This window comes from Gadus chalcogrammus, chromosome 8 (assembly GCF_026213295.1).
Source record: "Gadus chalcogrammus isolate NIFS_2021 chromosome 8, NIFS_Gcha_1.0, whole genome shotgun sequence".
In the NCBI taxonomy this organism is placed as follows: Eukaryota; Metazoa; Chordata; class Actinopteri; order Gadiformes; family Gadidae; genus Gadus; species Gadus chalcogrammus.
Genome location: NC_079419.1, coordinates 13,572,699 through 13,597,914, shown reverse-complemented (window position 1 = coordinate 13,597,914; position 25,216 = coordinate 13,572,699). Strand labels below are relative to the sequence as shown.

General features: G+C 44.9%; 3 protein-coding genes across 4 annotated transcripts; 1 reads left to right on the top strand and 2 right to left on the bottom strand.

Moving 5' to 3' along the window:
• Positions 1–453: 453 nt before the first annotated feature.
• On the bottom strand, positions 454–2,829 carry LOC130387779 (zona pellucida sperm-binding protein 3-like). 2 transcript variants are annotated; one of them, XM_056597036.1, is made up of 10 exons: positions 2,720–2,829; positions 2,447–2,631; positions 2,262–2,365; positions 2,080–2,174; positions 1,807–1,987; positions 1,415–1,520; positions 1,031–1,137; positions 870–955; positions 672–779; positions 454–580 (listed from the first exon to the last, which is right to left on the bottom strand). In XM_056597036.1, the coding sequence occupies exons 1-9, from the start codon at positions 2,781–2,783 to the stop codon at positions 673–675; spliced, it is 1,035 nt and encodes a 344-aa protein (XP_056453011.1). In that variant the 5' UTR covers positions 2,784–2,829; the 3' UTR covers positions 454–580; position 672. The 2 variants fall into 2 exon arrangements, with proteins under 2 accessions (XP_056453011.1, XP_056453012.1); XM_056597037.1 differs by having other exon boundaries at positions 1,031–1,128.
• Positions 2,830–3,156: 327 nt separating this feature from the next.
• Positions 3,157–5,182, top strand: nedd8l (NEDD8 ubiquitin like modifier, like). Its single transcript, XM_056596445.1, has 4 exons — positions 3,157–3,320; positions 3,750–3,797; positions 3,899–3,981; positions 4,469–5,182. Exons 1-4 carry the CDS (start codon positions 3,303–3,305, stop codon positions 4,587–4,589), a joined length of 270 nt encoding a protein of 89 aa, XP_056452420.1. The 5' UTR covers positions 3,157–3,302; the 3' UTR covers positions 4,590–5,182.
• ap1g2 (adaptor related protein complex 1 subunit gamma 2) lies at positions 4,800–21,935 on the bottom strand. Its single transcript, XM_056596444.1, is given in 22 exon segments — positions 4,800–7,122; positions 7,597–7,695; positions 8,093–8,247; positions 9,450–9,609; positions 9,913–10,060; positions 10,331–10,435; positions 11,043–11,170; positions 11,847–11,936; positions 12,254–12,376; positions 12,739–12,793; positions 13,419–13,559; positions 13,791–13,904; positions 14,746–14,801; positions 15,056–15,154; positions 16,694–16,774; positions 17,930–18,025; positions 18,127–18,203; positions 18,520–18,616; positions 20,131–20,272; positions 20,702–20,826; positions 21,114–21,316; positions 21,788–21,935. Coding segments are annotated over 21 exon segments (2,391 nt in total). The 5' UTR covers positions 21,315–21,316; positions 21,788–21,935; the 3' UTR covers positions 4,800–7,023.
• Between the last annotated feature and the right edge of the window lie 3,281 nt (positions 21,936–25,216).

Sequence of the window (25,216 nt, the reverse complement as noted above, 5' to 3'; positions counted from 1 at the left end):
CTTCCACTACAGCCTTCTAGACCACTAAGATCCTCTGAGACCAATCTGTTAATTATCCCCAGAGTAAACACAAAACATGGGAAAGCAGGATTTAGTTACTATGCAACAAATAGCTGGAATAAACTCCCAGAGGATTTAAGACTTGCCCCAACTCTGAGCACCTTTAAAACAAGACTGAAGACTTATGTTTGCTATAGCCTTCTGCTAAAATCTTAAATACATTGCACTCTGAAAAGCTTTTTAACTTTGCCTCCATTTTCTATTTTAATACTAAAATGCCTTTTTCTATTTTACCCATTTCTTTGCATATGTTTTTCTTTTACTTATTTATTTTATTGTATGATAATGTTTATATGTGAAGCACTTTGAGTCTGCCTTGTGTATGAAAAGTGCTATATAAATAAAGTTGCCTTGCCTTTACAAAACAGGACTGCTGGATACCAAGGAACATTTCAAGTCAAGACTGCTTTTGTGTAGAATTATTTATTATAACAATCAAATGGTCATTCCAGGGGACATTACTGGTCCTCCATGTTGTGGGTCCCTCAGTAATGCAGTGGTCACGTTGATCGGGGCATTCCTATGAAGGATGAGATTAGACATTGTCCAGTCGCAGTACATCACATTGACAAAAAGATGAGAAACGTAGACCATCCATATTAATGACAGACCTTATTTGAGGTCTGATCTTGAAGTGCTTCTGGGGCCCACTTCGTCAGACGGGTTTACGAAGCGCAGTGGTCCCAACACAACATTCTGAGCAATGCCCCGGGATTTGTCTTTATGGACCAATCACAACCGACACAATGAGTTCAAGGAAGCCACACAAACCACCGGCGTCATGGATACATTAAAGATGGCAGGCATACCCGCTCCTCTTTTGTGGCGGTACTTGCACGACGAGTCACAGCAGCTGCAGAGGTGGCTCTGGCTGGGGTCGTCTAGGAGCTCCCAGCTGGTAGAGACAGTGTACAAGTCATTATGGTTTCCACAGCATTGATGGGAATACAAGATTGACAATACGCCTTACCTGCCGGTTTCCTTCACGTAGTTACAGGCCTTCCTTTCTTCGCTGAGAGCTTCAGGGTCCCATGCGACCAGTTTACAGTTGATGTAAACCTGCGGGAGCTGCAAGTCCTTCAACATCTGGCCAGTTTATTTATTATTTGTACAGCTTTAAATCAGGCTGAACTAGCGTCACAAGCCATCCCAAGACCTCTTGAAGAGCAAGGAGGAACTTCAAAAAGTGAACACAAGAGGAACCCTTCCCTTCAAGGGGGGTTTGGAGTGCAATGGATGCAGCTATAATAGTAGCAATAACCAGCAGAACAAAGTTTTGGCAAGTTCAACAGCAATATGGTAATGAGGCATTTGATATTAAAGGGTCATCATTATTCAAGTTCATCCTTCTTACCTCGTCTGTAAAAGCAAGCTTGAAGGTCTGCAGGTTCAAGACCAAAGCAGAGGCATGATACCGTGGTAGAAATTTTGAGTTTCCCCACGTACTGGCCAAAAGGCAACTGCAAAACAAGAAGTTCACAGAACGTATAAAAGACATAAGTCTATCCATTGGATCCTTGAAATAAAGCCAACTTAGTCATCGCTTACATTTTGAAGATCCGCATTTAAGCAAAGTTGGAGCTACAAAATAATTCAGACACTGCATGACCTCGTTTTACATAAAAAAATAGAGTCCTTACCGTGCGTTCACACCAAGCGAAGGCGGGGCACGAATACATTGAAAGTCAAGTGAGTACTTGGAGCCATCACGTTGCTAAGACGAAAACACGCGTCTATAAACCTCACCCCTGGTTCCCAACGAGCGGGTAATACTGCCCGGCGGGCTGCAGCTCGGGGGTGGCTGCCGCCACACACTCGTCTATGAGCAGCAACAAGGGCTGGTGAGACTTCTGTTCCACCGCAGCCCAAATGGGCATCATGGAGCCCAGCGGAACCTCATTGCTCTTGGAGATTGCACTTAGGTCCTCTATTTAGAAAAGACAGATTGGGGAAAACAGTTCAATATTTGGTTTAAGTACGTTATATTGTTGGTTAATACATCAAATGAAAGATGTTCACCATTGAGAAGTGCGAGGTGGAAAATCAGATTCCCATGGCCTTCTGCGACCCCCACTCCAGGTCTATTGAACTTGGGAATCCATTTGTTCTGGTCTCTAAATTAAAAAAATGCAAACGTTTTCCTGTTAGAAGCTTGAGTGTATTGATGTCAAATTGGTGGCAGCAGGTTAATATAGGCCTACCTGTGAGAATAACACTCGAAGGGATATGTGAAGTCTGCTGGATGATTTCTGGTTTTTGGCCGGTAGGTCAGCTCATTCTGGTAGATGACACGCTTTCCTTTAGGCTGTGAGGGGAAAAGGAAATGCATTTAAAAAAACATTTACTTACATTTACATGACATGTCCGCTAGAACACCCAGCATTACCCGTCTTCTGGAGTTGCAGTCCATGTATTTATGCTTGAAGTATAGTTCCGCTTCTCCACTTTGGAGAATGGCAAAATCAGAAGGAATACAACTTCCAAGAAAGAAACGGGTTGCGTGTGGAATAAATTCAGCGGGAATCGTCCATGTTATGTTGACCGAGTCTTTTGAACAGTCTATTTTGATATCTGGATGGAGGAAAATGTGTACAAATTACTTAACAATAAACGGAAATATACACATTTGGTTTAACCTGTAGATTATTGTGACATCTACCTCCTGCATTGGCAGCAGCTGAGGCAATGACTGCCAACACTATCATACAAACGTAATTCTTCATGACGGAAGGTTTCTGAAACGTTGTGCAAACCACACGCTTTTAACACTTAACCAATTAACTTAATCACGTGCATCTGTGCATTCGTTGGAGACCGACAGTAATTCCAAATATCACCACCAATTTCACTTCGTTAAAGCTTATGAAACTTTTCACCAACTCTTAATTTATAGATTTGAATAAAAATATATTGACTTGGATTTAATTTTTTTATATTTGTTTTTTATATTTATTTATGATTTATTCAATGTATTGGTTATGGATTTAGTTTGGTTATTGTTTTGTTGTAAATAAACAAAAAATAAACATATTAATCAACTAAAATAGATTTTCATGTAAAATAACAAATCGTAAAGGAACCAACGTATCTCTCGTTCATTCTTACACGGAACGTTCATGGTGTTACACAGGAAGTCATAGAGAAGTGGACGGCTTGAGTGTTGATGTTGGTCAGTTTGTAGACAGTCTATCAATTATTGGTATTACATTTTTTTCAAACGTGTTTTATGATCTATATCCAACATGCTGATTAAAGTAAAGGTAAGACGATTAATTTGGGGTTGAATCTCAGACTACTATAAGTTATAAGAAGTGGGCTCATTGTTGGTGGAGGAAAGCGTTGTATTTAAGACGTCTCATTTAACGACTGGTTACTGCACTAGAATAATTCCCTTTGTAGCAAAATGTAGAGCAGGTTCATGAGATTAAAAGGGTAAAATATTCCGGGGCGTAATTTTTATGTGTGTATACCATGCAACGTATCTATCCTCCAACATTTATAGACCGCGACATCGCTCCAACGTTGGTCTCATTACTCAGCATTTTATTTCGGTGAAGGAAGGAAACACTGTGTGCATATCGTATGCATTCATCTAGTCTTGTGTATGATAATCACACAACAGCCCTGAGTTGTGGAGGGCGCCTTGTGGCATGTTCTCCAGCGACGTCAAGCATCTCATTTCCTTTCAGACCCTCACAGGAAAAGAGATAGAGATCGATATCGAGCCCACAGACAAGGTAATGACATTTAATTCACGTTGTTTTATTAAAGAACCAATAACGGGTTTGACTTGATTGAATTTATGTACCACATGAAATTAAATTTTCTTTAATTTCAGGTGGAGCGAATTAAAGAGAGGGTAGAGGAAAAGGAGGGCATCCCACCACAGCAACAGAGACTTATCTACAGTGGAAAACAGATGTAAGTATCAAAGCTTCACAAATTCTGTACTGTATCGGCGGGGGAACGCCTACTCCATTCTCTGGCTACTTAAAGGGTGCTCCTGTACCAGCCTCAGGGGAGATAAATGGTTCATTGAGGTATCAATATATGTAGGATGTTCCTCTACATGAAATCCTTTCTTTTTTAGAATATATTCCCAAACTCTCAGGATAGTAGTGGGGACAGGTTCTGGGTTCAAAGCCCAATGTTTGCAGCGTAACATGTATGTGCCCTTTGGAAAGATGCTTCTTTATGACGTGGACCTAAATTAAATTTGGAAAGAAGTGTATGCTAAATGAATCAATAATAATCAATCTTCTGTCTATTCATTTACATTTATTCATTCAGCAGACCCTTTATGCCAAAGTAACGTGCACGTGGGGCTGTGAGTGAATCGATATTGTAACTGCTGTAGATCGGACATCTTACTTTGAAATTGTCTAACTTCCTGCCTGCTCTTTCACAGGAACGACGAGAAGACGGCAGCGGACTACAAGATCCAAGGAGGCTCGGTGCTCCATCTGGTCCTGGCGCTAAGAGGAGGGCTGCTACTGCTCCCCGTGCCCAGGAAAAACCTCACTCCTTAGGGGTCCCGCTCTGTGCCTGTCTGCCCCCCATCCCCCAGACAGGTGGTGCGGTATCCATTACAGTCCGACCCCGGGCCTTCCCATTACACCATTCGGAATTCCGGTGCTCTCCCGGCTGATGAAAAAGCAACAGTTTTAAAACAGGTTTAAAAACTTTAAGAAAACAAATGGACTTTGCTTGCTCATGTGTAGATGTTCAATCTGTAACCCACCCATGCGTTTGAAGTCCTCTGATGAGCGCACCTGCTCCGTGCAAAATGACAAGAGCAAGTTTGACACCTGTGGTTATGTTTGATTAAATGGTTCACTTGATTGGGTGTTTTTGTTGTGAGATACCCACATGCATCATGGATAAACATACTCTCGGTTCAGGTTGTAGAGGAATTTTCAGAACCCTGTTCTGTATTTATTAGCAATTTACAGGTTTCAAAGGCCACACAACACACTGCATCTTCCTCCTGGGATATAATGGTCATGTCATAATTCCTTTTAATGATGCAACAGTCAACATAATTAGATTGGACATCTGAAATGGTCAGCAAGGAATGGGATGGACATTTGATTTACAGAATAAATTCATTTCACTTTCGAAACAATGAATACTTATCCAGGTTTTTAAATGATTTGGTCTAACTCCTAACAAAATCAAAAACCATCTAGATTTCTATTGCTCTATTTTACAGCTAAAATATACTGTTTGTAGGAAGTCCAGCATTGAGTCGATAGTGTTTCTTTCCTTACATCAGTTAGAGAGGCGACCAAACACGTTTTAATAAAAACGACACCATCGACCACAGTAAACCAGGACGTGGGGCGGAATGAATACTGCCTTCTTTGGAGCACGCTTGCCTTCCGAGACCTCGTCAGAGCATTTCAGTTACAGGTACACAGACAGGTAATGAGTGTTCACCTCAACGACAATAGCAAACCCAACAAGACTCCCTCGTGGAGGGGACGAAGGCACAGGGAAGAGGGTGGGAGGTAGGGAGCATAGGGGAGCCCAGAGGAACGGCGTGGGAGGTCGTTATAGAAAGAAAATACCTCCCGTGCTCAGAGTCGAGCCATCGCGTCACGTCATCTAACGGGTCAGGTTAAAACATCGGAGGCGGTTGTGCCCGTGACCGTCAGCTAAAATGGGTCACCCAGAAGGATCAACTAAGAACATTAACCCTGGCTCTTAGTGTCATCCGTCCTCCAGATTTCGGGGGGGTTATTTTCCTTTGAATATCCTTCGATAAACTCTTGTGTTTGGGCAAACTGACCGTATAAAACAACCAACTCCTTTTGAAACTGCTGAAAAAAAGTCAAATGTGACAGTAATGGATGCTAATTGCAGGTAGTGTACATGGTATCGTAGTGGACATGGTTCTGCTGATTCAGTGCCCTGGAGCCATGAAGAGCCATTGCTACAGGGGTCTGTGCTTCTGAAAGGGGGAGGAGCCATCGAGTAAACTTGAATATTTGCAGGTCTTTCATAAAAATGTTAAGGTCAAGGTAAAACATTTACAGGGTAATGTATGCATAGTTCCTAGCGCATAATCCTTGGGGTGTAAATCTATAGTGAAACATCTAACCGTTTGTGTCTCAAGTGTTGATCCAAACCTTTATATTCTATCCTTTAAATAAATTCTCCAACTGGAAATCGATTGATGATAAATCAAACCTTAAATCATTTAGGTTTTTATATTGCTAAATACATTTTCAAATCTATTAGAGTATCTTTTAGGGGAGGGAGATGAAATGATCAAAATGTTGACATGTGGGTGTTGACAAGGTTCAGAACAACTGCTAACTAACCGCCATCTTGTCTTGTGAATCCCGGTGTTGTTTGAGCTCAGGAGACGCAGAGTGTAGTAACTAAGACAACTGAGTCACTTCATCGACTACAATGAAAGGGTGCGGTTCCAGACGAGGGACCCCTCCCTAAGTGTCACGTGACCACGCCTTGATGAAGATGTGTACATTTAAATCTTCCCAGGGGGCTGAAATTAAAAAAAAAGAAAAGAAAAAGGAAAAACCGACCGCTGTCTATAAAAACTAAAACATGTCGACTATCTGATCAATTCACTGGTTTCTAAAGGATCCCTGGTGGGTGGAGGAGTTCCTGCTGGCATTGTAGTGGTAGCAGTAATGGCGTCGGGTCCTGTGTGTGGTAACAGAGTCCTGCAGCCGTGCGAACGTCAGAGTTAACAGACCGACGTCAGGGGGTCGGTTGGGGGGGTCGGGGGGCCGAGAGCCGACGGCTATAGCGTTTAAGTGAGTCAGAGAGGGAGAGATCCACGGCTCACCCCCTCTCTCCCCGTAGAGTCTGCTGGGATGTAGTCCCACCGTCCCCGTCCCCCCCCTGTCCCCATCCGGGGGTCTGGGGTGGTTCTCAGGGGGGTCTGGGGGTCACTGCGGTGGTCACAGCGGTTCTGGGGGCCCCAGGGTGGAGTCAGAGGCCGGGGGTGGGGAAGGAGTCGATCTGCACCGTGTCCTGGAAGGGGGAGCCCTGGCTGGTGTAGGACAGACGCACCCTCATCTTCAGACTCACCTGGAGGGGGAGGAGGGGGAGGAGGGGGAGGAGGGGGAGGAGGGACATCGTTTTCAGCATTAGTCGAGTGTTGTGATCAATGTTGAAGGATTACGAAACTAACCATTTAAATGTTCAGGTCTAGATGTTTGGTCTTGTAAACCTGCTTTTAAATATAATTATTTGATCCAGTTTATGTTAAAGTGAGTACTCAGAATTAGTTAACATCGTGCGAGCCAATTCAAACTAACATATCTGATTCTTATTGTTGTTTTTATTTCAGGTGAGGTTTTTGTTTCATGTGAACCCCGATACAAATACAAGAAACCCTTATTTTCACCCTTTACCCTGGCCCTGTGCCGAGGTTCATTCAGCACCGGCAGAGGCTGACAACCTGGCACCTATTGCCCTATTGGGATTGGGGTTCTCATCTTGACCGTAACCATGACCACCGTAGCCCCCCTAACCAGGAGTACCGGCCCACCCGGGGCCCACCTTGTTGGGGTTGTTGAGCAGCACCGTCTGGGTCACCACGGCCGAGCTCCGCGCTGGGAGGGAGTCTCCGCTGGGGGCCTTCATCTGCAGCTGGACGTTCTGGGGGTACGGGGGGGGGGGAGTGGTTAAATGGGACTGGAAGTAGTCACAGTGAAGTTCATTGAAGTAATCCCAATCAAATAATTGTTTGGGAAAATGGGCGGAATACTATGCATTCTCTATATAGCCTGTGACATTAGAGCTCGTACAGACATATACATAGACATTTTCTGAATCACTGATCCATTATTACTCATTTGATTATGCAAGATATTTAATTAGTAAATAAATAAATGTCCAACTGCACAAATGTATACACTTACTTTTGTATTTTATACACAGACTTATGGCATTTTTGTGTGTATTTCTTAACAATACAAACCCTTCAGCTCTCCGGCCTGAGCACGGTGGAACATTCCAACAGCCTGTTGCCTCAGATGGTCACGGTGACCCCTACCTTGGGCACGGCGGCCTGCAGCGTGAGGCTGCTGACGTCGTGGTCGCTGGTGTTGGTGGCGGTCAGGGTGATGGTCTGGCTGGCGTCCAGCGGCCGCTCACAGCTCAGCTTCAGGACCACGCCGCTCTTGTCGTACACCGTCACCGCCGCCGGCGCTACGGAGGGATCCATGGTTACCATACCATAATACACTATATATAAGAATACTGCTATACAGTTTTACTGCTCGATGTATTAATACTGCTCCATACAAACTGTAACACCCTATATATTAAAACTGTTCTATACAGTTATACTGCTCTATATATTAATACTACTCTATACACTTATACTGCTCTATATATTAATACTACTCTATATATTAATACTACTCTATACAGTTATACTGTTCTATATATTAATACTACTCTATACACTTATACTGCTCTATATATTAATACTACTCTATATAGTTATACTGCTCTATATATTAATACTACTCTATACACTTATACTGCTCTATATATTAATACTACTATATAGTTATACTGCTCTATATATTAATACTACTCTATACACTTATACTGCTCTATATATTAATACTACTATATAGTTATACTGCTCTATATATTAATACTACTCTATACAGTTATACTGCGCTATATATTAATACTACTCTATACAGTTATACTGCTCTATATATTAATACTACTCTATACAGTTATACTGCGCTATACACTACTGTACCCCACTATAGTTGCACTGCTCTATGTATGAATACCGCTCTCTACTGTTAGACTGCCTGATATATTTATACTACTCTACACACCTCTACTGATCTATATTACTAGTCTATACCTATACAGCTCTATACACTACTGTACAGTAATACTACTCTATACTGTAAAACTACTCAATATTAATACTGCTCCATAATATAATACTGCTGTATATGACATTTATTTTTACAGTAATACTGTTCTATCCACTACTGTACAGCAATACTACTCAAAACAGTAACACTAGTCTATATGTCGCCTTACCAACAATGAAATCCCACTGATGGTAAAATAAAAAGATTTGAACAATATATCACTAGCCTTCACAAAATGACTTTGACATGGTAAATAATAATGCATAATAATATATTAACGATGGACATTTTATACATTTTTATTTGGGTCCAGCGGGAAGAAGTCCCTTGCAGACCAACTTGTTTTATACTCAACGTGGTTTCGGTTTGGTCACTGAGCCTTCCATTGTTTACGACCAGAGATCACATCAAAATAAGACACGCCCACTTTGACTTTCTAACCAATCACATAAAGTTAGATTTGGGCCAGTTCTACAGTGCACATCATTTAGTTGAAGTGTTTACCTGTGGCGGGCGTTGGGGTGGGGGTGAGCTCCAGCCCTCCCAGCAGGTACAGCAGGTCTCCCCCCGCCGACCCAGACATGAGGCCGGCTGGACCCAGGGGGGCGCCGCCCGGGAGGCTGGGCTCTTCTGGATCGCTCAGCAGGTCCAGCAGATCACACACCTTCAACACACACACACAGGTTACAGAGACGCGCTATGATGACCGTGAGCATTGATGAAGCACATTAGGCCTATCCTAGGTGGATACAAAAGGTAGAGGTGGCGTCATCTTGGGCATCCAACAACAAAGTCCAACAAAGAGCCCTGATCTTAGCCTTTACAAGACATTTATTTGATCTTTTATATATATTATATATATTATTATTATTATTATTATTATTATTATTATTATTATTATTATTATTATAATTAGGAGCCTCCCAGCTTAAAATCCATGACCACCACCCCCCTCACCACCACCCACCTGGCTAGCCGGCTGCGGGGCCACCATCATCTCGGGCTGCTTGGGTTTGGTTGGCTCCAGCTCCTGGACGCCCCCTCCGCCGGACTCCCCGTTGGTCTGGCCCATCGAGCTCCGGTCCATCACGGGCATCTTCTCCAGCACGGCCGCCCTGGGGAGCCAGGACACTGCTGCCTCAACCAACCTGGTAGCATCTGGTCCATTGTTAAAATGGAGTTTGAATAAAGATGGATGAAAGCAGCAGCAACATCTGCAGCAACATCATCACACAAACATACTGTTTTTGTGTGATGATGATGCTGCTGCTGATGTTGTTGCTGCTTGGTGCCATGAAAACTGTTTGTGGCGAGATGCCATTTAAACACGGCGACCACCCACAGCCAGCAGGTTTGTTTCCATCAGGCGTCTCATGTGACCTTACCTCATATGGTCGTACTTCTTGAAGAGAGCGTTGTACTCTACCGCCCTCTGCTGGAGCTCCACGTCCATACAGCTGCCATAGATACTCACTATACTGCGGATACGGCTGGAGGAGGGAGGGAGAGAGATACATGTAGTTGAATGAATTAATAACTATATTATTTAGAAGTCCAACATTGTTATCTTTCCTTTGCTAAAATGTAAACTGCGTTGGGAATGTGAATGCTTTCCCACGCCAGGAGAGCTAAAAAGTGAGATTAACAAGGAGGTTTGAGAGAGTGAGTGAATGTGATAGACAACAGAAAGATGGAAACCCAATCCATAATAACTATCTGAGAACATTTCATCTGAATTTACTTTAGTGTGGTCCGATATATATGTTTGTACAATTTTAAATATACAAGTACTTTATATGAAAGAATGAATCCTCCTCCATCCTCCTGGGATGACGATGATATGATTTCCTTATTAAATGAATTGTGCCCTGTTCACCTATAGGAGGGTTTCAATCATGTGACCTAAAGTTCCATAAACTAAGTTCAAAGCCCGCCATATTGAAACCTCTTCTTGACCAAACATTCTAGAGTTACCACGCAACCAGTGGTTGTGGTCAAACTGGTTAGAATGGTCAGGAGGCACCAAGATGGCCGCCCGGAATGTGCGTGATATCACGTGAAGGCCCTCCCTCTCCGCGTTGCCGTGGCGATGCTTACTCCACGTTCTCGGTGATGCGGGTGCTCAGCTTCATGGTGGCCGTGAGGGCGAAGCCGCGCGTCGCAGGGGACGACATGTGCGACTGCAGCACCGTCTCCAGGGCGTCCAGGATGTCATCCTCTGTCACCTGGTGGGAGGACACGCATCACTTCCTGTGGTCATGTGACCTGCCCAACCAACCCCCGGCAGTCTGTAACACCGTTCATGTCTTAAAAAGGGTCTCTGTGGGGGTTTAGGGTAATCCTCCTGTGATTAAGATATGTATGTACCAGTGGCGGCTGGTGGTTTTTAAAGTGAGGGAGGAAGGACTGCGCGCTTGGTTGCCATTGGCCTGCTTGGTTGCCATTGGCGAACTGCACCGCTCGGCGGAAACGAGGCATACGACTGAGCGCCGGGTTCGTTGGTTCTCGTATCCTAGACTTGAGGGGATAACCCCTCCCTCTGGGCTGCGCCACAGCCAGGGCTCCTGCTTATTGGTTCATAGCACAGCCAGGGCTCCAGCCTATTCGTGAATAATCGTTGGCGCGGATGTCTCTCTCTCCAGTCATGTTATGTAGTGTGGGTGTCTCTCTCTCAGCTGTACAGGGTGCGTGTCTCTCTCTCTCTCTCTCTCTCTAGTCATGTTATGTAGTGTGGGTGTCTCTCTCTCAGCTGTACAGGGTGCATGTCTCTCTCTCTCCAGTCATGTTATGTAGTGTGGGTGTCTCTCTCTCAGCTGTACAGGGTGCATGTCTCTCTCTCTCTCTCCAGTCATGTTATGTAGTGTGGACGTCTCTCCCTCAGCTTTACAGGTGCTTGTTTACCTGGATGGGCTCCGTCTCCTCACAGTCCCCTTGCAGCAGAGAGTCTCCGTACTCCCCGATACACCAGCAGGCCACCTGCACCAGGGGTTGCTACACACACACAAACAAACACACATTTGGATTTATGTTTAAGGATGCCTCAGCGAGGTCAGACACAGACTGAATTCAATGAGAACAGCATTTACCAGATTATTTAAAAGTGAAGGGACAGTGCATGTATTATTTTAGGTCTGTTACGGCAAAGGACTGAAGGAGAATATCTAGTTGTCTACATCGTCCACACACACACACACACACACACACACACACACACACACACACACACACACACACACACACACACACACACACACACACACACACACACACACACACACACACACACACACACACACACACACACACACCTGGGAGATGTCTGCGACCAGCGCGCGGTAGAGCTTGTGCACGGCTTAGCAGTGGAGCTGGGAGGCGTTGGTGATCAGCTGGATCAGGTTGGGCACTGTCTCGTCGCGGACATCGGCCCCTGCCTGCCGGAGGGGGATTACAGTAACTGAGACGGTGGGGTCATAGAGAACCATGGGGAGGTTCATTCATAGTACACTGGCTGAAAGGTGGTGGCGCAGGTCACAAACCAGTTCTGGTGTAGCTTAATTATTAGAGCATGGTATCATTAACATTAGTGTAAAGTAAACAGGCAGCGAAGTGCAACTACAAAGACAAACATACAAGGTGAATTTAAAAGTTAAAAAAGAAAACTACAAGGTGAATAAAAAACCTTAAAAGGTGAATTGAAACAAAACTACATCATAAGCAAAAACAACAAGGTGCGGTTAAAAACATATCCATAACAGAATTTTTTTTGTGACTAAGTGTGTGTCTGTGGATTTACCGTGATCAGGACATGCAGGATGGTGTCTATGTGCCAACGCTGGGAGGGAGAGTACCTGACAGACAGACACACACACACACACACACACACACACACACACACACACACACACACACACACACACACACACACACACACACACACACACACACACACACACACACACACACACACACACACACACACACACACACACACACACACACACACACACACACTTTTAGCAGGTGCTATGCTAACAGAACAGTGAAACATTTAGCGTCAAACAGACAAACAGTCTTAAACCCACATGTTGCCCATGCACAATACCATGTAGCTCAGCCTTCCCAAAGCCTTTAGGTAGCACACACACACAAGGCTGTTTAGACGCTTCACAGTGCTATACTAAAAGAACAGTTATACATCCAGCATTAAACCGACTAACGCCCTAGCGTAGCCTTCCAAACAACAATCCATAACAACACTATGACCCTATTCATAGCAATATCTGTGTCGATACAGCATGCGTGAGCCTCATGCACACTGGGAACGAACACGTGTGTGTGTGTGTGTGTGTGTGTGTGTGTGTGTGTGTGTGTGTGTGTGTGTGTGTGTGTGTGTGTGTGTGTGTGTGTGTGTGTGTGTGTGTGTGTGTGTGTGTGTGTGTGTGTGTGTGTGTGTGTGTGACCTCGCGGCGTTACCTCTCGGCGGCGTTGAAGATGCCGCTGGCGGCGTGCGATTTGAGCTCGGGGGGGCAGGTGGAGAGGAAGAGGAGCAGCTCCTTCATCATGGAGCGGATGTTGATGGCCGACACCAGCGCCAGGGAGAGCTCTAGGGCCCGGCTGGGGGGGGGGGGGGCATTAAGAACCGCTAACTATTGGGCTCCTTAGCACATGCTTGAATGAATGAATATCTAAAATGGAACGGAAAAAGCTACAAACTGAAATGTATTTGCAAAACATATCTCCTTGATGTCTCGTCACATATCACGTCTATGTTTGGGCGCTTTTACAGCGAAGGGTCACATGACGTTTGGAGGTGTGGTGGTCGGTTGGGGGGAGGCTCTGTGGTACCGTTTCACGGAGGCGTCCTGGTCCTTCAGACAGTCCACTATGGTGCCCCGGTGGCGCTGCACTGCATTGTGGTCCGTCGACACGATCTTCTGCAGCGACGTCATGGAGATGTACCTGAGATGGATAGAAATCAGAACAACACATCAGAAAAGAAGATTAATTTATAATGTGATATTATTAATACACTTCTAAAAAATACTTCGAATAAATAATATAAGTGGATATATAAAATAAATTTTACATAATAAAACGGAAAAGCAACGTTTCATAAAAAGTTGCATGGAAACATTGAAACATTTCAATGCTTTGTGAAACAGCCATTTCCGCCGGGTTAGTATTTCAGCCTAAGTGAGTGAGAGAGGAAAGAGGAAACGGGAGGGAGAGCGAGGAAAAAGAGAGTGAGTGTGTGAGAGATAAAAGTGAGCAAGAGAGAGGAAAGAAAAGCGAGAGAGGAAAGAGCGAGCGAGAGAGAGAGAGGAAGAGAGAGGAAGGAGAAAGAGTGATGAAGCGGGAGCACATGAGGGCCAGAGGAGAGGGGCTGAGATGAAAGAGAGCTGGATAAAACACACGCCTCCGGGGAACTCTGAGCAGAGCACCAGACGAGCCTGACCGGCCACGCTCCCGCTCTCCCCCGTGGAGAGCAGCCTCTGAAAGGACCCCTGGGTAGGCCTACACACTGCCTGATTAAAACATGACGGGAGACGGCTCGACATCCTACAGAAAGATGAAGGGCAGCTGGGCTCCGTCAGATCTTCACACAGCGAAGTGAAGTGGCGGCAAAGTGATTGATTGGCATGAACCGGATGCAGCCTGTCTGGAGGGGGGGAGGGGGGCTGTCGCAGTTCGGCTGGAGAGAGAGCTTCGGCCTTGGGTAGAGGAAACAGTGAAACGATCCGAGGAGATGAGGGGGAAACGGAGGGAGGGGAGAAAGGGACTCTATTAAAAAAGTACTCACCGAATGTTCCTGTCATTGTTGAGCAGAAACCTTCCGAGGATGTTTACAGCCAAGACCTGCAGTTCACACACACACACACACACAAACACACACACATAAAATTAAAAAATAAAAATACAAATGTATGTATATAAATAAAAATGGTAAATAAACTAAAAATTACGCCTCTGTGTTCCTTCTCAGGGTCTTCCTGAGAAGGAGGTGCTTCCTCCACCGTCAAGCAGTCTGAGGGTTAGGGCCTCATGTGTGAGGCCTTTGGACCTTGTAGCTGTGATGGCGCATTTCACCAATAAAGTTGTGTTTGACTCACGCGCAGGCCGCTCTCTGACTTGATGTCCATGACGGTCAGCACCGTCTCGTACAGCACCGCGCTGCCCGCAGTCTTGCTGCTGTCCGTGTTGGTCGCCACCTGTAACCACGACAACCACGTTGACAAGCTGCAGCGTAGCCCGAAGACAGAACCCCGCCCCTCTGCGTCACTGTGTCCACCGCAGCGTACGGTCGCGGTGGAGGGAAGGGCCTACAGAATGTCTACAGGACTTAGCAACGTCAAGTGAACAGTTTGGAGCTGAACACCGGGTCTTCTGATCTGAAGACCCGTTGTTCATCTCAGGCCCTGTTTACACGAAACGAAAACGCAGATATTTCCACGCGGTTTGGCCTCTCATTTACAGGAAAATGCTGTTTTTGTCACAGAAAACGATCATTTCTAAAAACTCCGGCCAAAGTGGAGATTTCTGAAAACGCTGGTTATGTGTTGTCGTGTCAACGGGGGAAACTGGGTTTTTGGTTCTGAAGCGTCACATTATTCGCCAGGAAATGCTTAACGTCATATGAGCGCCCTATGTTTACAGTTTGTTTGTTACAGGAAGACGCTCGTGTTATTCGTTGTTGTTGATTCTGAGGATTCTGAATGGCTTGCATGGCTTTAATTGCGCTCAACGGCGTATTTATGCGTTTTGATGTAAACGACAACTTTTTTGAAAACGATGTTGTGTGCACAATGTTATTTTTGAAAACGGAGGGGGGGAAATATTAGTTTCTATAAATACCCTGCTACGTATAAACGTGGCCTCAGTCGCATGGTTAACTCAACCGTGTGACTAATCGTTACGTGGTAGTGCTGGGTCTTGTGCTGTTTTTGCTTGTTTTGCACTAACGTCTTGCTTTTGCCTCCTGCACTCAATCATATCAATCACCTCCTGGAGGCGGAGCCTTGTGGCTGCAGGTTTCTGTTTGGCTCGCCCTGATTGTTAGCGCCGCCCCCACACATATAAAGCCAAGTGGAAGATGGCGGCTCGCTCTCTCTCTAATCCGAGAACAGACGCTGGCACACTTGTACCTTTTGTCAATTCTGTTAAAGATATCATATTTGTTGTTGCTCTTGGTGGTTACTTTCTGCACGTTAAGGTAAGAGCAAGCTGAACCTCCCAGGCAGATAGCGTGAGGTTTTTCCTTTACATTTTTCCCTTTCTGGTATGTGGTAATCACCTAGGCCTTTTCTGCCGATTTTTTTTTTGGTTGCTGTTACTGGTTTCACTTCTGAGAAACCTTACGATCATTGTGAACCATAAAACATTGTTTTTTCACAAAAACCCTGCTTCTGCCTTTATATTTGTTGGACACCGTAACACTAATATTAACTAATATTGTGATTTGTATATCACATCACATGTTGGTGATGGTGGTGTGGCCGCATCGAACAATCAATGTTAAATCACCCAAAACATTCAATGTCTTTAAAAGTAGACTGAAAATTCCCCGTTACTCACCATCCTACGGCCTTTGACCAATTCCAATGCATAAAGTAATATGACTGGCTAAAGGGTTTTATATAAATTAGATCAACTTAAAACTAAGTAGTAGAGCGAGCTGTGGTGAGTGAGAGGAGAGCGAGGGAGCTGTGGTAGAGCGAGGTGTGGTGAGTGAGGAGAGCGAGGGGTTGAACCTGGGCTAGTAGGTCGTTCATGGCGTCGCTCGCTGTGTCGTTGTTGCGACCCAGAATCCTCAGCAGCCTCAGAATACGCACCTGACAGAGACAAAGAGAGACAGACGGAGGGAGCCAGAGACGGAGAAAGTGATAAACATCCAGACAGAGACCCCAAAGCAGAGACAGAAAGAGAAGTTATTTATTTTTATATTTATGAATGTAGTAAATAAACGACAAGGGTGCGCCTAAAAGCACGTATACAACAAAACATGTTTGTGTCAAAGTGGGTGTGTGTCATGATGATCATGGCATCGCAGACGTGTTGAATGTCTGCGAGTGTGTGTGTGCGTACTCATGGATGCAAGTGTGATCTTGAATGTGTGTAATAATCTGAGCATGGTGTGAGTGAGTCTGACTGATGCCCCTTTCACACCGCCGCAAAATCGGGGCCGGTTCCGGGCCAGTTCGGAGCTAGGGCCAGGGCTTTGTTTTCACACCGCCAAAGAACCGGCTCCGGCCCCTAAAAACCGGTTCAACTCTGGCCCCACTTTAGAGCTGGGCTAGAACTAGAACCGCTTTTACGCCGGGGGCAGGGGGCGGAGTTATCCGTACCTTCATAAACAGGAAGACCAACGAAGACCGGCATAAACAATGGACGTGAATCCGTGTATGGTTCTTTTTTGTTTTTACTGATTTTGTTTTAAATCGGAATATTCAAAGAACGAACCATACACGGATGGAATCGAAGACGAAATTGTTGTTGTGTTTGAAACTGGCGCGAGGGTTCTTCTGCGCGCCTAACCTGACGCTTGATCATTGTGGTGGTTCAACGCGCCAACGCAGCTAGATGAGTCCATGTCCATGCAAGTGAACGGAGCGTTCCCTCTTCGTCATAACTATCAAACCAAACATCCTTCACATTCACCGAGCGAACATTATGAAAGTAAAATGCACATTTCTCGCTAAAAATGTTTCCATAAACGCATTTAATGGCGTAACTATGTTACTATTTCCACCCAGAATAAAGAAAGATGTCGGCCGTATGCTTCTGTCCAAGCTCACTAGCGGAGACGTTTGTAGTGACGTCATGACGTTGCTCACGCCGGCTCCATGGCTGGCTCTGGCCGGTGTGAAACCAACCGGTTCTTAACTGGGGTAAGGCTGGAACCAGTTTGGAACTGGCCCTAGCACCAGCCCGGAACTGGCTCTCGGTTCTTTTTGGTGTGAAAGCGGCATGAGTGAGTGAGTGCTGACCTGTAGGAAGGGGTCACTGATGCCGGCCACCGTGTGTTCTGGAGAGTAGCCTGAGGTCACCAGACCCCTCATGATGTGGACCAGCTCTGGGACCGCCTGGGAGACACACAGAACAACACGTGTATACACACAAATACATAGATACCAACACACTTGTATAAAATATTAAAGTTGCACAGAGTGTGTGTGTGTGTTACCTCTCTGAACTGCACCAGGGTCTGTGCGTTCCTCTCACACAGCTCCGTGATCAGGATGACGGCTCCATGCAGCACTCCTGGGAACAACAGAAGCAGGTTAGCACCAGCACTAGCTCAAACACCACTCAAACAATACAGTGACGCATGCTAACGCGCTGCCTCCTCACTTGGAATGTCCTTACTGACCGTCTGACAGCATCAGACCCTGGCCCACTTAGGATGGGCCTACAGACCTTATCTTAAAAGGCTTTGGGTTAAATGAAAATTAATTAAGGATGACATCACTCAAACATACGTCATTTGTTGTGCCTCAACCTACAGACCCCGGGCTTCATCGTGTGAGAAGACGCACCAGTACAGCCCTGCTAGTGCGGGAGGGAAACCCCAACTCACCGTGGTTCTTCTCTGCGAGGAGGGCTCGGGCCGCGGGCGTGAAGAGCTCCCCCAGCTCCGGAACCTTCCGTACGATGTGGACCGCACACAGAGTGGCCTGGAGAACCACAAGCAGAACCATTCAGTGCCAGTATGATGAGACCTAAAAGAGACTCGGTGGAATTGAAGGTGCTGACTTTAAACATGAAGACCGGAACACATTGAGGGGTAGAGGGGGGAGGGGCAGAATACTGCCCTCTAGTGGTTTGGGTAGGGTATCTGCAGGTTTCAGCAAGTCAAATTGAAGACTTTTTAATACCACCTTGAATGAAATTTAAGACCTAAAACACGCAATGGTGGGGGGGATACCGCTGTATTATAACCCAATCATAGCATGTGTAACTCAATGAGACTCATTCACCTACCCATTGTCTCAGACTAGCTAGCAAGCACGCAGATAATCGTTTATATATGCAGCTAGCAAGAAAGAAGCCTCTCTACATGTCCTTCCTGAAAAGTCCCACCAGAAAAATAAAAAAATAAATAGTCTTGCCCCGACAAATTTAAGACCTTGTGTTAGTGTTTAAGACCAGCATATGACATTTGTAACGAATTTAAGACTTTTCAAGGCCTTCAATTTAGAAACATGAATTTAAGACTAAGACTTTAAGGATGTGCGGACACCTTGGGTTTGGGTGACTACCCAGAACCCAGGTTCTGGGTTCAAATCCCCCATGATACCTGCCTACCTGGAGGCATCAATAAGCAAGGCGCTCTAGAACCTGATCATTTATGACGTGCAATAATAACAAAATCACAGCAGGTTGCATTGGATAAAAGTGTCTGCGAGATGACTCAACTGTAATCACAGGACCAAAGTGTCCTTTGTGAACCATAATATATGGGGGCTGAAACTGACAGGCAGGCGAGGAAGAACAAGGGGGGGGGGGGGGGGGGGGGGCTATTAGAGAGCGGTTGTCGTGACTCGCCGGGGATAGATGAAATGAGCCAGCTGCAGGACACAGTGTACTGGCACATCATTTCCTTGTTGACATGGTAAAAGATAAGAGATGATAGAGTGCTCTGACTCATAGAAACAATGGAGGAACAAGAATTCAAAAAGGTTCCTGGAGGAAAAGTAGCGAGCCAGTGAGTCATTCGTTTAGAAAGGGTCCCTATTGCACCACCCGCTGTGATGTGGTTAGCCATTGCAAGACATTAAAAAAATCCTATCAACACTGGTTATTGTGTTACTGTGGGCGATAAGTCAGGGTACAGTCTTCAGCATAGACATGCAATTCTGTCAATCAACTTTTATTTCCTTTTTTCAAATAGTACTGACAGCAGCCGCTACATAAATTATGTTCATATGTTCTTTTTACGAACTAAGACAAGTAGTACGCCAATTGCTCCTCGATATAGAAGTTATATCTTTCAAGCCTGCCAAACTTTTATTATACTTTCATTATTACGGTCATTATGAAACAATAGAAAGCAATAGCAGTCGTTATTCTTTATGCAAGGGTGTCATCTCAATGATCCTTTGTCACCTCAACTTTTCTTTTCATCACCCTTGAAAGAGCCTTGACCACCCAAGTCCCATTACTAAGGAATGAACCAAAAGCGACAGACCTTCTTCTTGATGTAGGAGCTGGAGGCGCGCAGCAGCCGGTCAATCTCGGGCGCCAGGTCGCGGCACATCTCGGCCGAGCCCATGCAGGCCAGCGTGCACAGAGCCAGGGACTGGACATACTGGCTGCTGTGGGCCAGGTCGCTGGGGGACACGGAACAGGGGAGACGCAGAGTCAGAGGGGAGGATGGGGAGCGACGGGGTGCGGGGAGCGGCGGTGGGAGTTGATGCCGTGTGCAGGAGGTGCTCAGAACAGACTGGGAATGCTTTATTGAACCAGAGGGAAACCGTTTCAGGATCCTTATTGGAATGATTTGCAATGGAGTTTGTTATGGAACCTCCTTCAAGGTGGCTATTGCTAAGGTAATCCCTGATTGACTATGTGAGTAAGTCTAAAAATACATGTTTTTTCCGCTGAATTTGAACTTGGGAAGAATTCAGAATTCCATAGAGCTGTCAAACAACTCCTAGAGCTCAGAACTCCTGGAGCTCAGAATTCCACAGAGCCTTAGCATTTCCATGGACTCTGAGGTTCTGTGGAATCCTCAGGAAGCGGCAGCGTTCTCCACATACTTCTTGATGGAGTTAGTGATGAGCAGGCTGGCGTCCTGGTTCTCGTCCAGCAGCATCATGGCGCCCAGGTAACCCACACGCTTCTCGTTGTAGCGAGGGCTGGCTATCAAGCGCACACACTCCATCTGTAAAGGAGGACCGCCATAACCTCTGGTGAGCAATGCTTTCGTTACTTAAAGTCAAAGGCGTCTAACCTCTTCTATGTGACTCTACTGAGGGATAGTGTCTGTTTCCTTGACAACCCCCATAAAAGGTCAGAAGCATAAAGACAGTCAAAATGGTAGGACAAGGGTAATTGGTGGTACACAGAGCCAACCTCTACTTGCTCATTATTGATGTAACTACTGCAAGTATTGATGCCCAGTGAGCTAGCTCCACAGTAATAACTCAATAAACAACCAGGCTCTCTCACTTGGCCGAAGTGAGCCGGGTAGCCCAACATGTGCACGTAGAGCAATTTGGCCAGGTTGTGAGAGCGACCTCCGTTATCCGCCTGTCGGAACTGAGCCCGGATAGCGGCACACTCTCTCTGGATGACGCCGCGCTCCTCGCCTTGCGTCCGGGCCGAGCGTATCACCCGGATCATCTCCTGCAGCCGAACTGATGGAGACATGGCTGTGTGCGTGCGTGTGTGAGAGAAGACATGAACACGATCACGTTAGAAAAACAACGATATGTAAACCGATTGTCTCTAAAAGTAGATTAATGCATTCACTACAATTAGGACATTTCAACCTTGATATGTGCTTTAACGACAGATGTCATTATAGTAGACTTTTAAAACCCCATTTAAAGTCTGCAAACAGGGGCGTGCAGGTCTAGAAGAGGTTACAGTTACAGGATTCAACCAAAATGAGCCGCTAAAGGGAACCCGTGAATATGAAGGTCGGCAACGCCTGACACAACTTCCAGGATCACAACACGTCCTCACTTTTACAACGGGCTGGGCGAAACTAAATATGTCAACCAGCGATTGGGCTACGGAGGGATGCTGTCAAGCCAACGTTAGCTTGCGGCTTAAAGCTCAAGCTAGCGATCCAAGCCTGGTTGTTAATGTTCCCCCCGCCTCTAGGAATAACAACATACCTACTCCCTGGACAGTAGTCAGATATTGATAAACCTTCAAATGAATGGATCGACCGCCACGGAGACGTCAGAATTGGGCTGTTTTGAAAGAGGCTGCTCGTAGGGTGGATGTAGCTTAGCTACCGCCGCTTAGCCATCACTTCCGCAACCTGATCTTGCGCTGTGGCGTGACTCCGCCCACTCCGATGACGTGTGTTTCAGGTGCGCCAACAGGTGGATTTAAAATATGGATGAGAACTTTAGACTTTAGTTTAATTCCCTTAATAATCAACGAGGCTGGCTCCTTGACATTTCCTTGATCAGAAAGGCATCTTTAGAATGTTTGATTAATTGCTGACCTTTGTTTTTAATGTAATCCTTTTAAGAAAATGTTTAGATTAGCAGGACTATTTTGTCCAGTGGCTGCGCTGGGGTGAGCAGAAATTACAATAGCACCACCAAGAAATTAACTGAGATTTGACACACAAATGGTCTGCTTTCTCTTTGAATACAGCTCGTTTTTCCAGTTGATCTAGTGAAACAGCGCCCCCGCAGCGGCTGCAATAAAGTTATAAACTCTGTGCTGGTCTAAGATCAGATCAACTCTACACTTCTGCTTATTTGTTGTCAGTTCGTTGTCAATGTCTTGCCGTTGCTGTCCTCAGATCAGTTAAGATGATCTAAGCTCACTTTAGGTGGTGAAGTCACTCACTGTCACTCACGCGAGAGATTTATAGTAGCTACATTGAACATTATGCTTTTAAAAGCTAGCGTGCATTATTTTGGCCGATGTTCTGCCAATTTCTGCTCCCTTGTCAGATTTTGCTACCGTAGTGCGACTCGATAGCAGGGTCTTATCAAATCATGCTACCCTATCAGAAAATGCGACCTTACGTCACAAGTGTATTTGATCTGTATACCAATCGTCTCTATCAAATAATCCTCCCACTGCAGAATCACGTTATGTAACACCACTAGGCATACTCACACACTGTAAGAATATGGGGAGCATATTTTGATGCTTGTTTATACCGTCTTTATTGAAGATTTCAGGGTACAGTGTGGATAGACCAATTGCCTATCAAATAATGCTCCCACTGCAGAATCACGTTATTTTACACCACTACTCACCCCATGTACATTGTTGATGCTGTTTTATAACGTAGCCTATATATTGAAGATTTCAGGGGTACAGTATGTGCAATGTAAGTATTGTAAAAAAAATAAACTACTTAAAGTAAAAACATCAATAATCAATTAAACTAAATAAATAACTTCAACAAGAAAAGTTTAGCAAAGTATTGTTAAAACTTGTATATATTTGTGAATGGGATTCTGTATGTGTGGGTTTATATATGCAATAGATATTAATTATTCAAAAGATCCAATGATAAAACAACCAAAGATCTCAAATCTTTGTTTTATTTTGAGGCATTTCTTGCAGCGCTATTGTCATGGCCATATTGGGCACCCTCAAAATGTGCCCACCGACTGCACAATTCACACTGCACCTACCAAATAAAAAATGCGTTCACACCAAAAGACACATTTGTTGCCCTGTCGCTGCGCAAGTTTTGTCAGGCGAATTTGCTGCGGTTCAACCCGGACTGCACTGCAGGGAACGGTTGGCTGGTTAAACGCTGATTGGCTGTTACGTTACACATGTCACTGGCTGTTTCCCAATGTCAAGGAAGCATGCTCAACGGCCGCCCTTTTAAGGACGCTACGTCATCGAACGCCGACAAGCACTGTTCCAATGTTGAGGACACTCGAAATACGCCCCCTTTTCGGGTCCTTCGTTTTTGAGAATTCCGAGATTTTTCAAGGATGCATCGCTGCATCCTAGACGAGCCAAAACTACCCACAATCCTCTGCGTTCACTGGGCGTGTTCTTGAAAATGGCAGAGAAGTACACGTTCAAACGAAGTGAAGTTATATTAGTTTTCAGAAATATTTTGTGCCGTATTGCTTTTTATAGATTCATCATGTTAATGCAAATAATCAAGCCTAAAGGCCTGTGCCACTTTTCAAACGTTTTTGCAACTTAATGATACGTTGCTATATTTTGCATGGACGTAGCTGGTGTTAAACACCACTGTCACCAATGTCAATTTACTCGCTCACAAGATTACATTATTTATGTATACCTATTTATGTTTTACGTTTTTTTTAGGGTCAGCCCAGCAAATGGAGGCTTTTGTGCGCCTTAGGGCGGCGCACAAACATTTGTTTGCCGGTGGAAGGGATAGTGCCACTATCCAATGTTGTAAAATTAATGCACAACCGATCATTTGCAATGTTGGTAATTGTTAATGAACGTATATAATTGTATTTTATATGATATACTTATGTGTTCAAAGCACTGGTAGATTGTAGGCATATTATATAGGCATGAATGAATGAATCAGATCATATATCCAAATAAATACACGTTTATCATCACTTTCTTTGTCTTTTTCCCCCTGCATAATAGTAATCAACCGTACTGTAAATGTGATGCATGAATTAAGTTCTCAGACAATTTCACTTAGTTTTATAAAAATTGAATGGATTTTCCTTTTAATAAAGACAATTCGATCAACCACAACAAAGCTTTTGTGACTTCCCCAAAGAGGCTCCATGCGAAGGAGACATGACCGCATTCATAACAGACAAAAGTCAAATAAATATCGATCAGCTTGATTGCTGCCATGTTTTATTCATAAGCGCACATGTGTTTACAAGCGGACACGCAGTATTAAAAAGCGGAAGCGGAAGCGCTTCCACACTACCAAGTCGTTCCCAAAGTCAGACGTTACAAACGCTAGGAAGCACTCGAGCTAGCACTCTAGTCTCATCTCCATAGGACGCGACTAGCAAGGACGCGTCCTAGCAAGGCTGCAGCCTTCACTTTGGGAAACTATGGAAGCATATATGTAGCAAAATTCAAATGGCAATGCAATTTGCAATTTGCAATTCAATAAGTAATTACGTTATGCAATTGACAATGCATTATGCAATTTCATAATGTAATTTGTAAATACGTTATTCAAAGTGTATTTTAAAATGCAAAGTGACAATGCAATCCTCAATTAAATTTGCAAAAGTTCTAACAATACAAATAGAATAACATTTTGTCAAATTCTTTGAGTTCCTTTATACAAATTGAAAAGCTATAGCGTCCCCGTGATTGCAATCCACTTCGCCACGCTCCGTGTGTTGCGATATTCAAATGACATTTCAATCCGCAAAACGGAATCCAAAACGGAATCCAAAGAGGAATCCAAAAAGTCAATATGCAAAGTGGCAAACGTATCAGCCACCAGCGGGAACTACGTCACTTTCTATTGTGTCAGACTGTTTTATGTGTGGGGGGGAGGGAGTTCCAGAGCCTGGGTGCTGAACAGCTGAATGACCGGGCACCCATTCGTAATGAGTCGTGATGTGGGGATACATAGTAGTCCAGCAGAG

What these genes read in the sequence shown, in the direction of transcription:
- LOC130387779 (XM_056597036.1), bottom strand. Translation starts at nt 2,783, where the DNA reads ATGAAGAATTACGTTTGTATGATAGTGTTGGCAGTCATTGCCTCAGCT. An exon ending in CCACCTCGCACTTCTCAATG is followed by an intron (nt 1,988 to 2,079) that starts GTGAACATCTTT and finishes TTTTCTAAATAG; the next exon opens with AGGACCTAAGTGCAATCTCC. An exon ending in CCGCTCGTTGGGAACCAGGG is followed by an intron (nt 1,521 to 1,806) that starts GTGAGGTTTATA and finishes CTTGTTTTGCAG; the next exon opens with TTGCCTTTTGGCCAGTACGT.
- nedd8l (XM_056596445.1), top strand. An exon ending in ATATCGAGCCCACAGACAAG is followed by an intron (nt 3,798 to 3,898) that starts GTAATGACATTT and finishes CTTTAATTTCAG; the next exon opens with GTGGAGCGAATTAAAGAGAG. An exon ending in ATCTACAGTGGAAAACAGAT is followed by an intron (nt 3,982 to 4,468) that starts GTAAGTATCAAA and finishes GCTCTTTCACAG; the next exon opens with GAACGACGAGAAGACGGCAG.